This window comes from Oncorhynchus masou, chromosome 32, assembly GCF_036934945.1.
Source record: "Oncorhynchus masou masou isolate Uvic2021 chromosome 32, UVic_Omas_1.1, whole genome shotgun sequence".
NCBI classification, from domain to species: domain Eukaryota; kingdom Metazoa; phylum Chordata; class Actinopteri; order Salmoniformes; family Salmonidae; genus Oncorhynchus; species Oncorhynchus masou.
The window spans coordinates 26,730,491-26,744,915 of NC_088243.1; the positions used below are offsets into that span (position 1 = coordinate 26,730,491).

The window sequence follows — 14,425 nt, forward strand, 5'->3', positions numbered from 1 at the left end:
TTCTCTGCTGCAGAGAGTAAGTTCATTAGAGTTAACAGCCTCAGATTGCAGCCCAAATAAATGCTTCAGAGTTCAAGTAACAGACCCATCTCAACATCAACTGTTCAGAGGAGACTGTGAATCAGGCCTTCATGGTCGAATTGCTGCAAAGAAAAACTACTAAAGGACACCAATAAGAAGAAGAGACTTGCTTGGGCCAAGAAACGCAAGCAATGGACATTAGACTGGTGGAAATCTGTCCTTTGGTCTGATGAGTCCAAATTTGCGATTTTTGGTTCCAACCGCCATGTCTTTGTGAGATGCAGAGTAGGTGAATGGATGATCTTCGCATGCGTGTTTCCTACTGTGAAGCATGGAGGAGGTGTGATGGTGCTTTGCTGGTGACACGGTCAGTGATTTATTTAGAATTCAAGGCACACTTAACCAGCATGGCAACCACAGGATTCTGCAGCGATACGCCATCCCAACTGGTTTGCTCTATCATTTGTTTTTCAACAGGACAATGACCCAACACACCTCCAGACTGTATAAGGGCTATTTGACCAAGAAGGAGAGTGATGGAGTGCTGTATCAGATTACCTGGCCTTCACAATCACCTGACCTCAACCTAATTGAGATGGTTTGGGATGAGTTGGACCGCAGAGTGAAGGAAAAGCAGCCAACAAGTGCTCAGCATATGTGGGAACTCCTTCAAGATGGTTGGAAAAGCATTCCAAGTGAAGCTGGTTGAGAAAATGCCAAGCGTGTGCAAAGCTGTCATCAAGGCAAAAGGTGGCTACTTTGAAGAATCTCAAATATATTGTTTAAAAAAATAAGTGGTTACTACATGATTCCATGTGTGTTATTTCATAGTTTTAATGTCTTAAAGAAAAACCCTTGAATGAGTAGGTGTGTCCAAACTTTTGCCTGGTACTGTATGTCACCTGATTGTTTTCTCAATTTGCCTGTGTGGTGCTATGTGGCAATCTGTGTTTATTAGTGTGTGTGTGTGTGTGTGTGTGTGAGTCTCACCAGTTCATCCAGTAGAGCCTGCTTGCTCTTCCTCTTGGCCTGTAACTGTCTCTGTTCTTCCTGCAGAGTCTCCAGCCTGCGCTGCTCATTCCCCTGCTGCTCCAACAGCAGCAGCTCCTCCAACTCCTCCTGCTCTCGAGTCTGACAAAGAGAGGGAGAGGAATCGGAGAGAAAACAATCAATATCATAGTAGACAGAGTATTGCAGAGGAGGAGACAGAGGTTGAGAGAGGAAGCTTGACCATTTAGTACAACAGAATAATGCATAAGCGATGCGTTTCACCAGGCAAAGCAGAGTGAGTCAGTGTGGGGTTACAGGTACCCACCAGCTTGGCCTTGTTCTTCTGAATGATGTCTCTATTCTCTCTCTGGTAAGCCTCCATGATCTGTTTGGTCCCCTCCACCTCTAGGTTGTTGGTCAGGTTATAGACTGGAGAGAAGGGAGCAGGGCAGCCATCTATCAACATACTAGCATGGACTTCACCTCAAATGATTTAGGACTGATACTGGAAATCAGATTTGGCACAAGATGAATTATGATGTTGCAAAGCATCTGACAAGATACTTATTTAATCAAAACGCATTGAATTAAGGTTTAATGTTGAAATTGTATATATCCCTATGTAAAATAAACAATAGAAACACATAGGGTTTGCCAGTGCATTTCTCTAAAAGTAATTAGCCATGTTTCTGACGATGTAAGCATAGGGGACAGTAGGAGAAGTCCAACACATTGTCACAGTGCAAACACCATCTGACAGAAATCTCTGAGAATTGGCACAGAGAGACTGGTGTGTCTCTGACCCTGGCACTGAAGCCTGTAAAACATCAACATCCAGAGGCAAGGCCAGATCAATCAGGCTACATCCTTCCCTCTCTCTCTCCCCCCACCTCCTCTCACCGATCTCCTCCACTCGCTCCAAGTAGTCATTGTATTCTCTCAAGTTGGAGAAGTCAAAGTCTCTTTTGTTGTAACTGAGGGAGAAAGCGAAGAGTTATTATATGCATTAGGCTTAATGCTTGTTTACAGACATTGCATTGAAACTGCAGAGCTAAAGAAATAAAGATGAGATATGGATGGAATAAGAGTGGCTGAGAGGAAAAAGTATGGCAGGGAAAGAGCTTTCCTATTCGAGCAAACCCTGGGGGGCCCATTGTCTAGAAAACAAACAGCATCATGACAATGGCAGCTTAAAGAGAGGGAGGAGTGGGCTGAACAGAGACACACCCTTCTCCCCCGTGCCCCTCACTCACATCTTGAGCACCTTCTTACGGATCTCCACCTCCTTGTCGACGGCAGGGTCTTCAAAGAGCTGCACACGGAAGTTACTCTTCCTCAGGGGCGTGTCGCACTGCACACAGTTCCCCGAGCCGCGCACAAACAGCATGTCCACACAGCTCTCACATCTGAGAGGAGACAGAGACATAGTAAACCAGCCTTTCCCCATACTTGGTCCTCGGGACTACGCAGCTGATTCAAATTATCAAAGCTTAATGATGAACTGATTATTTGAATAGCTTGTGTAGTGCTAGGGCAAAAAAGCAAACGTGCAACCCTTGGAGTCCCAAGTTTGGGAAACCCTGTGGCAAACACACACAGCTGTAGAGGAAACTATATTATATGGAGCATGCATGTCAACTACTGCCTACTGTATGTGCATGTCTAATGCACTTTTCCTTAGCAAAGGCCTGGTGGTATATTTCAATTTTGTCGGTCTGTCTGAGTTATCAGCCTCACAGCACGTGATAATGGCCATCTTGTATTTTTACAGTTGGAATCATGAATGGAATGTTGATTTACACACCACCCCCCACACACAGAAATTAATCTGACACCCCTGCCATTGACTTTCTGCACTGGAAAAACGGTTGTTGGTTTTTTCATTTCAAAGGAACTCATAGTCAACATGCCACGTTGCATAGAATATAGAATCTAGTTCAGCAATGTACCCACAGCTCCTCATCACTAAACCATTTCAAATTCCACTGATCCTGAAGTTCCCTGAAAGGCTATGGGTTATTTCAACATTGTCAGGATTGTAATCATTTTTAAAATGACCTTGAAAGTGCTCTAGCAATTGACCTACAATTAATAAAATCAAAACAATTGCAAAACAGTTATAGTAGATTTAGGCTAAATTACGTTAGGCTAGAAATGAATACGTCATAAGGCCTTATGAACTGCATCGATAAAGAAAGTCTAACCACATGACTATTGTTGCATGATACACAAATCCCATCTCATCATGAAGTCAATTTAGACCGAAAGGAAAGCATTCCAATGCAGCAGGTTCTGTCCTCCACAAACCATCAGGACAACACAGCCGTAGCAACGACCAGAGCCAACTTTGGACCGAGCAACATTTACTAATCATTCACACCTTTGAGCAGGTAGGCGTTTATACATGAAGACAATGAAAAAGGCCTTAATTCTTCCCTAAGTAGGCAGCAGGAGAGGCGAGCAGGGGGGCTGAATAAACATTTGCACAGTCCACTCTTAATTAAGTCTCTGAGAAGCTTTATTCCACTGGAATTCACCTTCTGTAGGCTTCCTGCTCCTAGCTGCCCACCTTCAAAAGCAAGCCCCAACATCTGGTTTCCAAATGGCCACATCTTGGGTGACTACTGCCATTTTCACCCCAAAATGTTGTTGCTTATTCAATGTGATGAAATTCTGGAGGAAATCATCTTGTGTCTCCATGTTTTTTATTTGTTTCCAAAGTCACATTGCTTTCAAAACTTCTTTAGAACGCAAGTCCTTCAGGCCAAGTTGCAGTAAACCCTTGTCACCTCATCAGCAAGATTCTCAATTAAAAAGCAGTTATGGGAGAAACCGCAGAAACTACAGGGCTTTGCCTGTTTACATATCAGATATGGATCAATCAAAGCAAACCTGCCAAAAGATAATTAACACCAAAACACCCTCTAGTACAGAACAGAGCTCACAAAACATTCACAAATAGACCTAGTGTTCAACAACCATTGGATTTAGCACAAAAACATAGATGAAACAAAAGTTATCCTATACGTGGTTGGTCCCCGGTACCATGAGAGAGCCTTCTGATCAAGTGCAGCCCAGTGGGGGCAGATGTTCACTGTGGCCCCAGGCTACAGGAGATGTATAGGCCTGGCCATATGGAGGTAGAAGGGGGAGGGGTGCTGCTTGTTTCCACAGGCCCACAAAGAGCCCATTCATCAGGCAGGGCCAGGAGTGGGGCATAGCTTGCCCCCTGCCCCATAAATGGACCACACAACGGACCCTCCACAGGGGAAATCCTGTGTAATTCTAGAGGGAAGAGGTGAAGCTATGAGAAGATTGAAGGGAGGAGACTTTCAAAGTGAACTTGCCATCTTTAGGCTAGCCATCTGTATAGGACCCTCTTTCTGATTGTGCCTTTCTCCTGCTTCTGGGCATAAGGGCTTGGGAGAGACCATATGTCTAGCATCATACACACGGTTTCTCTGGCATATGCTCTCTCTCCTTCTCTCCCAAGGCTATTCTCACTGCAGCAAAGTGGTGAGTGAGCCCTCCACCCCCAGCCCTCACCTGTCCTGTTCAGAGCTCCTGGCTCATATCTCTCCCATCTGCAGCTGTCAGCAGGTCAGGGGAAGGTAAACAGGGGCCTGGCAGGGCAAAAACAACCCCCCCCCACAACCCAAGGGCCAGTGACATTGCCTGCCTGCCTCCTCGTCTACGGTAGAGAAGGTAAGTACAACACAGCCACATAGGGGCTGGTTCACCCGCGTCTCCCATGAAGCCCTCTCCATGCTCTGGACTGGGCCTAGGCAGGAGATCCCTTTGTGTAGTAATCACCTGTAGTAATCATCAAACACTGCTAAGCTGCTGTGACGCCCCTCTCCTGCCTGTGACACCCACCACCTGCAGAGCCATAGACAGAAAACACTGGGACACTTGATTGGCTCTTAAAACTAAATGGGAAGAGGAATTTCATAAATTACAATGTACATTATCAAGCATGGGAAAGAGTAAAACTTCCTAAATTAGTTTTCGAATAAACTACACCGATCTGCCCTCTAATGGGTAGGTGACTGACAGACACACAAGAACATAGCCTCCACCTGCAGAAGCGTCCCTAATCACACCTTCCTCAATCTCTACATACCCACCCTAATGTACCTGGCCCACCGTCATCTGTGCAGTGCCCAGTCCCTGCTTCCAAATGCCAAAGGACATTGGCCATGCATCAGGGTGTGTAGGTAATAAATAACATAAGGCCAGTGTTACTGGCGACGGGGACACTAAATGTGCTGCTGTGGGATTTAAATTTAGACACAGGGTGGAGCGGTTACATATAGCGTGTGGGATGGCCTACACCGGAATGGCTTCATAGCGTTGTCGGCAAGACTCTCTCCCCAGTGCAGATAAGACCTTACCACAGTTTGACAAACCGTCAGTCAGACCAAAGGACAGACAGGAAGATAAACTGGTCATCACAGGATATTTTTGCTTCAATTTCATTCAAACATAGACAATGTGTTGATTATGATTCACTATGAAACTTTTTTCAAGTTTAGGCTCTTTTGTGACAGATCAAATATGGTTCTGGGTTCCAAGATAGTGTAATTATTGTGCATCAACAATAGTACACCAAACCTTGAAATCATGAGTTATCAAATGACCAGCAGTCAGGACAGTCAAAAACAATTACCAATGTGTGTGGTTGCAGTTTCCTAGCAGCACCCAAATAATCTGGTAAACAGTTGTTAAGAGCACCATCAAGGTGAACAGAGCTAGGGAAGGGTGATCCTCTAAAGTTATTTACATTTTCTCCCAGTGTGACCCTGCGTCCAGATAGAACAGAAGCCCTGAGTTATGAGTGTGCTGACTTGATGACGAAGCACAGACACTTCCTGATGGTACGGATAATAAACAAACAGAGTCAAGCATATGCGCCAACAGACACCAGCATTTTCCTCACCCACTGTCACTGCATAACAACACCCATAAAAATCAACCCGTCTCCGTTCCTTCATCAGAGAGACTGGGAGGATGTCTGGGCTTACAAACAGGGGATGTAATTGAGGACAGCTTTCTTGCTATCTTTTTTATTTTACTTCCATAGAGACTGAGGCAGTACATCAACCTGAGTTGATAGCTATATGGTTACGTTTCAGTATCACATGTTCTTGCAATAAAAAATAAACAAGCCAGCGTTGTCTATTTAAGTGATTAATGCCCGAGAAGCCGGTTTTTGGAGGATATATTGGCACGGGTGTTAAGCCAGAGACGAAAACATTTACTTGTGCATTCTGTACAACTTGTAATCAAGACACGCTGAGACAAGGGGAAGTTTTTATGTTGCAGATAGAAAGGGGTGAAAAACAACAAACATCGTGCACCTAAAAGGTCATAGTTCTTCACTTTCAGCTTTGCTAGCTACATAGTAACGTCAACAGATTACACTCCACGAGTTGAGTTTGACTAGCTAACGTTACATAGCAGAAGTACTACTAGCTAACATTACATTTTATATCCCTTGTTGTAGTGGTCTGGCTAAATAACATATTTAACGGGTTGAAAACCTGCAGCTATATCTGTGAAGCTAGCTCGCTCAGGACACTGCTGGGCTTGCTAGCTAGTTAGCATGAATGGATAACGTTACTCACAGCGTGTGGCCACAAACATTCACCATCAGTTTCAGGGAAGGATTCCTGTATTTCGTTGTCTTGCATCTCGGACACCCTTGGTCTTCCATCTCTACAAAGCACAGAAATGAGAGAAAACAGAACTAAAATGAACTAGCCCGCTAGCTAATAAGTTAGCAATCTTTCTTAACAGTTCACTCAGGCGGTCAAATGTGTCACCTTCAAATAGTCCCGATAAGAACGTCGCTGGTAAGAACGCTTCCTAGTTAATGGTTCCTCAAAGTGCATCGCACAAAGTGGACAAATGCAACATAGTGATAAATATTGTTATTGTCCAATGATTAAAAGAAAAAAAACACACACGAACATTTCAGAATTCCACAATGTTTAGGCTACCAGTATTCCAAAAATGTAACTCATTAGCCTAACTTTCATAGGTTCACTTTTTTTACATTAATCGAAGGTGGAATTGAAGGCAAAATGGCAAGGGTAGGCTTTCATCTCACCGAAAATGTCTTTCTTTCTCTAAAAGGGGCAGTCCATTGTCACATAGCTCAGTTGGTGCAATCAAAAAATAATATGCCATAATGCAGGCAAGATGGATAGTCTTTTCCGCTCCCATAACAAAATCACAAACACATTCACCTTGTACAGGTAAACCTCTGAAATACTGTACGTCATGTCTGAGTGACAGATGCAAACCAAACACTCGTCTCTGGATCGTGGTCGCTCCTCCCTGGTATAGCCCGTCGTAGCCAATTGGGTGACTCTCAGACAGACCCCAATGCCCCTTCTTGCTACAGTTCCCGCAGAGTAAAAAACACATTGGAACTAAAGGGGAGAGCTATCCATTTACAGCTGCTGCCAGACATTCGATCGTGTTCGCATGGCGAGGGGGTAACCTGATCGGCTTAAGGCTTGCCGAAACCAGGGAGGAGTGACTTATACAAGGAAGGCTTGAAAAATGTCTTCTTCTTCAGGAGAAGTCACAATTTCAAATAACATCAAGAAGGAAAATGTGAAGACGGACAAACGAGATTGCATCAAGCTTCTAGCGCTGGAAACCGCGGAGTTGTCTATGGAGCGCGCAACTTCGAACACTGATGCAGTCCACAGTGAACTTCTGGTGAGCGCGGCTTCCTCGCTGGCATTCTCCCCGGAGCAAGTGGCGTGTGTCTGCGAGGCTTTGCAGCAGGGAGGCAATGTGGACCGGCTGTCCAGGTTTTTATGGTCCTTACCACAGAGTGACCTGCTTCGTGGCAACGAAAGCATCCTGAAAGCCCAAGCTCTTGTCGCTTTTCATCAAGCTCGGTACCAGGAGCTCTACAGTGTTTTGGAGAACCACAACTTCAGTCCATTCAATCACTCCTCGCTGCAAGACCTCTGGTATAAGGCACGGTACACCGAGGCAGAGAAAGCGCGGGGGAGACCCCTGGGCGCTGTGGATAAATATCGCCTGCGGAGAAAGTACCCACTACCCCGGACTATCTGGGACGGGGAAGAGACAGTATACTGCTTCAAAGAGAGGTCCCGCAACGCGCTGAAGGATCTATACAAGCAGAATAGATATCCCTCTCCAGCCGAGAAAAGAAACCTCGCTAAAATCACGGGACTCTCCTTGACGCAGGTCAGCAACTGGTTCAAAAACAGGAGACAGAGGGACAGAAACCCGTCCGAAGCACAATCAAAAAGGTGAGAAAATAGTCCGTTGATTGCTTGATTTTACGCAAATGGCACAGTGTGCATAATAGCTTAAGAAATTAAACTCACAAATGCATTACCAGGAGTCATTTTGAGAGATTATTGCTGGCAAGGTCGAGCAGGCTTTGCCTTGTATGGTACATGCACACCTGACTGAAGCCTCTGACTATTGCATGGTAATCGCTCGTAGAGCTTGGTGTGCGAGTTGACAGCGTAAATCATTAACATTATAATATAGGCACAAAAAAATGTGCAGGGTCGCTTACACGCCGCTAATGTTTTGAAATATGAGGCTGTTGCCATCCAGATCAGGTTTCATTTGCGTGTTAGGGCACTAAGAGCATGGACCCCAGTCCAACATAAGCCTACTCTATTCCAAATATAACTTTTATACTCTAAATTGTGTTATAAATAAGTTGTTTTTTTATAGATGTAGCCTATACATATGAATAGTCTCCGTTCGTGTGTTAGGGTTCACAATTAACTGAATCGAATTCTCACCACATAAATCGCTTTGGCAATTGTCTTTACCTCTTATCAAACCAGAAAATCCCCCAGACAGATATTATTCCCTTCTTTGTATGTGTTCTTCTCGCGCGCACCTGGTGGAGGTGACCTCTTACCCACCCTGCAGACATTGGTTGAGTCAACGTTGTTTTCACGTAATTTCAACGGAATTACATTGAACCAGCGTGGAATAGACTTTGAATTGAGGTCTGTGCCCAGTGGGTACTCTCTCTCTCACCACAAACTTCCCCAAAATAATGCTGTAAATTGATCAAACGCATTTGTTTTTGCAATCAACTTCATTCCAGTTTGTGGGAGCCAATAATTATATTGCCACTGACTAAACATTATTGTGCTTTGAGTGACAAAATAAGTGATTATAAGCCTGAGCTAATTTATGGAGAAGATGAATAGGATTTATGCTTCTTCAATAATTGGCATGCAGGCCTCAGGACGATGAAGAACACGTTTCTCTTTGGTTCAGAGAGCACGTCTTTTTTGTAGCAAGTGAAATGCAGCTTTTTCAGTCACTCGCTCATGATGAAAAATACGATTCAGATGGTATTGTTCGATTTCCTAATATTTTGCTATCATTATTAACTTAAAAAGTGAAGCTATTCAAACATAAAATAAAAAGACGTTATATGCCAATGACCACATAAGAAAATACAAATAAAGGTATTTGACCATGTGTTGTCACGCTGCGACCGCTTGCATTTGTCACCCCGGAATTTATTACGCCAAATGGTAGACCTGAATGAGTATAACTAAAGGAGGACTATAATCCAATTTACTCTCCATGGGGTAAAACGTTTGGTAGTCGACTTTCCTCATTAAAGCCATGTTTGAGAGATCTCCATTGATCGCCACTGCCCACAAATATTGTGTGCCAATACAATGATATAGCCTGTGTAATGTGGATGTATCATTGTTTTCATAGGCGAAGAGAGTTGAGGTATGGACAAAGTTGCTTTGACATATCAGCCATATTTCTTTGTATGCAAATAATGTCTTTCTATGGTTATTTCGGTTTCAAAATCTGTCTGTCACTCACTCTGTCAGTGGTAAGACTCAACCTGTGCACTCACCAATGACAACAACATAAGTCAAACCAGTAGGACAACTTACTTCGCTGAGCTCAATTCTTCCTCACACAATTCCATCATTAAAGTCTACCAAGAGTTAAGAAGAGGACATATTTTCTTCAGACAGTCCCTGAGCTGCTTTCAATGTCTCTCTCTTCTCCCCCCTGCATTTTTTCCACAGTGAATCTGATGGCAACCACAGCACAGAGGATGAGTCTAGTAAAGGGCAGGGGGAGCTCTCTCCACGCCCCCTCTCCAATTCATCTGACGGGATGATGACCCATGGGGTCCTCCCCCTGCAGACAGGGTCTCTGGACAGTGGTGTAATCATCCAACAGATTGGAGACATAAAGATACCCCCTGGATCCAGCAGTGAGGTGCTCTTCAATGGAAACCTAGTGACAAGTAACCCCTCCACTGTCTTCCATAACGGTGGCTCGTCTTACCTCCAGGCCCCCAGCAACATTCTGTTCAATGGGCTCAACCTGGGCATCCAGCCCTTGGCCTTCAACTCCCTGCGGCCCTCTGGGGGGGTCTTGATGGGGGGCTCTGGTGTGGACATGCAGATGCAGGCAGGCCAGGAGAAGGGGCTGGGCAGCTCCAGTGTGGACTACGCCTCCTATTCTGGCTGTGTAAACGGAGCAGAGGTGAAGCTGGAGGGGGTTTACAGCATGGCAGCTCAAAACGGCAGCTCGTCTGTCCTCACGTTCAGCTCGTCTTCAGGGGCGCTCCAGCTGGGCGGTTACAGTCTGGTCCACGTGCCCAGCGGCGTATCCAACGGCGAAGGGACGTCACTGCTCAACAGCAACTTGGGTCTTCCTCCTCTGCAGCTCCCCTCTGACTCCTCATCACTCTCACAAGGTGGGTTGACTTTACCTCATATCTGTCTATGTGGTGGTGTGTGTGTATCAGGGGGTGTTGGGAAAGGCAGAAGACACATTTCCCTTCTAACCAATGGACAACAATGTTGTATTTTATTCTATTTTACATTGAAAACAAAAAATCCACATTGAAGTTTTGCTGGTAGCAGTTTCCGAGGTATTGGTGACAACTAATGACTGTTCTATATATAGTATTATAGCATTTTAGGTGCTCTTCCAACTGCTAATAGAGAAAGAGAGAGTGCATTACAGTAACATGGTGGTGGTTGACCCTAACCTTTCAAACATCTAAAATATTAGAGCAACTTAACCCCGCTCCCCTTAAAAAAAAAATAGAGTCCTGGGTTGAAATGGAAATGGGTGTAGTCACCAGCCTTGTTATGCATTCAATATGTCTGAGCTGTCTTAGCAGATGCTTTTTACTACACTGCAATGATTTGTGGCTGGATGCAAAGGCCACACACAGACACACACACACACACACATCCATATTTTCTTGTGTGGTGATATATGGTGGTCCTGGAAAATTATAGAGATGAATGGAACACAGGTTCTGAAGTCATCATCAGTCATCATCACTGCACACTCCTGACCTAAGGGGGAGAGAGGAGGATAATCTGTTTAAGACAATCACAGGACTGAAAAAACGTACTAATGAGGAGAGAGTCATTACAGCACTTAATTTGACACAAAGCAGAGAACTCATACCAGGACAAAAGGAAAGTAAAATGGAAAGAAAAAGCCTTCTTGTTGGCCCCGAGCAGGCTTTTACAGCAATACGACTCTCCTGGGTCTCACAGGGCCAGCTTCCAAAACCAGGAGTTGTGAGAGAGACACAGCAGAGATTTCAGATGGAATTCTGTTGCACGTTAGAGTAAGAGTGAGGGACAGTAAGAGTGAAGCCAAAGATTTACAGAACTATGTTATAGTCAAGGAGGAGAGGATGTTATAGTGGTTCAGAGATTAGAATATAAAGTACTGTTAGAAGAAGGAAGTATAATATGTTTAGTCTAATAATCTGTCATTTGAATACCCCAGGTACAATCCAAGTGAACAATGTAGCAGTCAGTTCTTCTAGTGAGGACTCCTACCACCACCAGCACCATCAGGACAAGCTGGCCATGGCCCCCATGCACCCCAGCACGGTGCTCTACAGCATGGGCAACGCTGGACAGACCTCCATTAAGAAGGAGCCCCTGGAGGGTGGTGGGGGTGGAGGGGTGTACTCCTACCACCATGGCCTTCACCTGGACCCCAGTGGGCAGCTCAGCTACTCCTCAGACCCACTAACCTCAGAGGAGGTCCCCTCCAGCCGGGGCTCCTCCTCTGACGTAACCACCGTCAGCTCCTCCAGTCCAGAGCCTGAGGTCTACACCAGCCTCACCGTCAGCACCCCTCTGATGGCCCAAACAGACCCTAACGGACACCAACTCCAGCCTGGGGAGTACCTCAGGGGCCACAACCCACAACCTGTCCCCTCCTCACACCTTCTGGGCCCTGGCATGAACAACAGCTACATGTCTGTGTCGGAGAGTAAGGTGGACGCTAATGGCGGTGGGGTGAATGAGATGGTGCGGGTCATGTGTGGGGAAATGGAGCCGGGGGAGGAGAAGGAGCTGGCCAAATTACAGACAGTGCAGATGGACGAGGACATGGTTGACGTTTAACCTGTAACCTATGACCTTTCATAAGCACTCATATCTGCCCAAGCAGTGATGTGGTGAATCTTTTTACTCTTTTTTTTTACCATTCATTTCCTCTAACTGTTAAATTATTTGCTAATGTTGTGTTCATTTTACCTTACAATAAACTCTATTCAGATACAAAACCCTTGGATTGGCACCATGAAGTCATCCTAATTAAATATTTTAAAATCCCCCGATCTTTCCTCTATGCCTTGCAGAAAGGCATGACTAGCTGTTATTTTCGAAGTCCCTTGCATGCATTTGAACCACATTTTAAGTGTGCATTTTTTTAAAGACAACACCTGCTACTTCCTGTTGAGTGGACTTGATCTGCAGAACAGGTGTTGGAATGGCCCTGGTCATGTGACCAGGATGTTCCTCCAAACTAAGTGCATCATCTGGGTGAAACCAAAAAGGTAATTTAGTAGGGGCAAGGGTAGCGTCTCTGTGAAAAGGTTCATTAAAACCACTAACGCTGCACTGAAAACCACACATGAAACCACATACGAATAACAGGAAACCACTGCACAGCAGTTGCGGATTTATGCAATTTAGTCCTTCAATAAGAAATTAATGTACATTTCTGCCTTGTAAAATGTCAGACTTCAAATGGGTGGCAGGTAGCCTCAAGGTTAGAGCGTTGGGCAAATAACCGATCCGGTTCAAATCCTGGGGCTGACAATGTGAAAATTCTGTCTCTATGCCTTTGAGCAAGGCACTTAACCCCAGGGGCACTGGACAATGGTGACCCCACTCCCTGTGGGTGTCTCTGGGGAGTTGGGATATGCAAGAACCACATTTCCATTACACACACGTGTAACAGCACAAATATAAGACCACCCAAATTATTATTATTCACTGACCTCTCCCAATTTGCACTATAGTATCAAAACATAAGATTGTAGCTTCAAAGAACATACTTTGTCCTCTGGGGGAAACATTAGCAAATCAATACTGTGACATTTGTTATAATGTGTAAAACATATTTCAAGCTTCATATATTTCAAGCTTCAACCATTATTGGAGACAGGGTGGGGCCTAAAAGGGCAGTTACACAGTCCAGTCTGTGTCTAAATGAACATAGTAAAACCTCTAAATGTCTCCTAAACTGTCTCTGTGAAAAAATACATCCAAAATATTTTTCTACAAAGTAAGACCGGCGTGCCTGTTCGTGTGTTTGTATGAGAAACTGGGAGGGGGGTATTGTGTTTGATGGAGGAGAACCACATGCAGTCTGATGTGTTTTATATGGAGAGGGATTTCTATTGTGTCCCTTTGCATGGCAAACTGAGTTAACAATATTAGAATGTCTTACTACTAGTGCCTTTTACTTTTAATTGTTATTTGTAAAAACGATTGACTGTGGCTAACACGTTCTCTACACTTTATGATTGATGTGTAGGTGCAGAGTGTGACCCATGCAATGCATTAATGGGTTTCTGATAAAGCTTAGCTATTCCACCTTGGGTAATTTCCTGGTTTTGTCAGATAGGGGCATAAGGAAGACATATCCTGTTATATTAATGTAGATAGTAAGTGGACATCATCAGTCAACAAATACATGTGGAGCACACAGACACACAACACAAAACCATTATATGCCATGACCAGCAGATGTCATTTACACATAACAGTAAGACAGTAAGACACAGATCCATGTACATAGAGTGGCCAGTACATTTTTATTTGTCAGGTTCCATGACCTAAACCCCCATTCAGAGCAGTGCTATGAACAGACTGCAAACTGACATAAAGATGACATTACAGAACAACTTTATCTACTTGCTCTGATGTCACATACCAAAAATGAGCCATAGGCATATGGTAAAAACAGATTGTTTTTTATTTGATCTTGAACTGTACATTTGTAATCTCAAATGATCTGGATGTATTTTTTTAAATCTACATACTTCATTAAAAGTTTATATTTATAAAACTGTTACACTTTT

The 14,425-nt window shown here is 44.3% G+C and overlaps 2 protein-coding genes across 3 annotated transcripts in view; one reads left to right on the forward strand and one right to left on the reverse strand.

Moving 5' to 3' along the window:
* Positions 1-7,232, reverse strand: part of mnat1 (MNAT1 component of CDK activating kinase) — a 51,524-nt gene extending 44,292 nt beyond the window's left edge. The window contains exons 1-6 of one of the 2 annotated variants that reach the window (XM_064953688.1): positions 7,124-7,232; positions 6,639-6,729; positions 2,265-2,417; positions 1,912-1,985; positions 1,337-1,440; positions 1,012-1,152 (exon numbers count right to left, since the gene is read on the reverse strand). In XM_064953688.1, the coding sequence (XP_064809760.1) occupies positions 1,012-1,152; positions 1,337-1,440; positions 1,912-1,985; positions 2,265-2,417; positions 6,639-6,727 (561 nt within the window). In that variant the 5' untranslated portion in view covers positions 6,728-6,729; positions 7,124-7,232. The other variant, XM_064953687.1, reaches the window with a different exon arrangement.
* Positions 7,233-7,370: 138 nt separating this feature from the next.
* On the forward strand, positions 7,371-14,425 carry LOC135525805 (homeobox protein SIX4-like). The gene is made up of 3 exons (XM_064953686.1): positions 7,371-8,309; positions 10,092-10,771; positions 11,830-14,425. Exons 1-3 carry the CDS (start codon positions 7,582-7,584, stop codon positions 12,456-12,458), a joined length of 2,037 nt encoding a protein of 678 aa, XP_064809758.1. The 5' UTR covers positions 7,371-7,581; the 3' UTR covers positions 12,459-14,425.

Bases quoted from the DNA above. Each gene is read 5' to 3' on its own strand.
- LOC135525805 (XM_064953686.1), top strand. From the start codon at position 7,582: ATGTCTTCTTCTTCAGGAGAAGTCACAATTTCAAATAACATCAAGAAG. The intron at 8,310-10,091 runs GTGAGAAAATAG...TTTTTTCCACAG, and splicing joins TCCGAAGCACAATCAAAAAG to TGAATCTGATGGCAACCACA. The intron at 10,772-11,829 runs GTGGGTTGACTT...TGAATACCCCAG, and splicing joins CTCCTCATCACTCTCACAAG to GTACAATCCAAGTGAACAAT.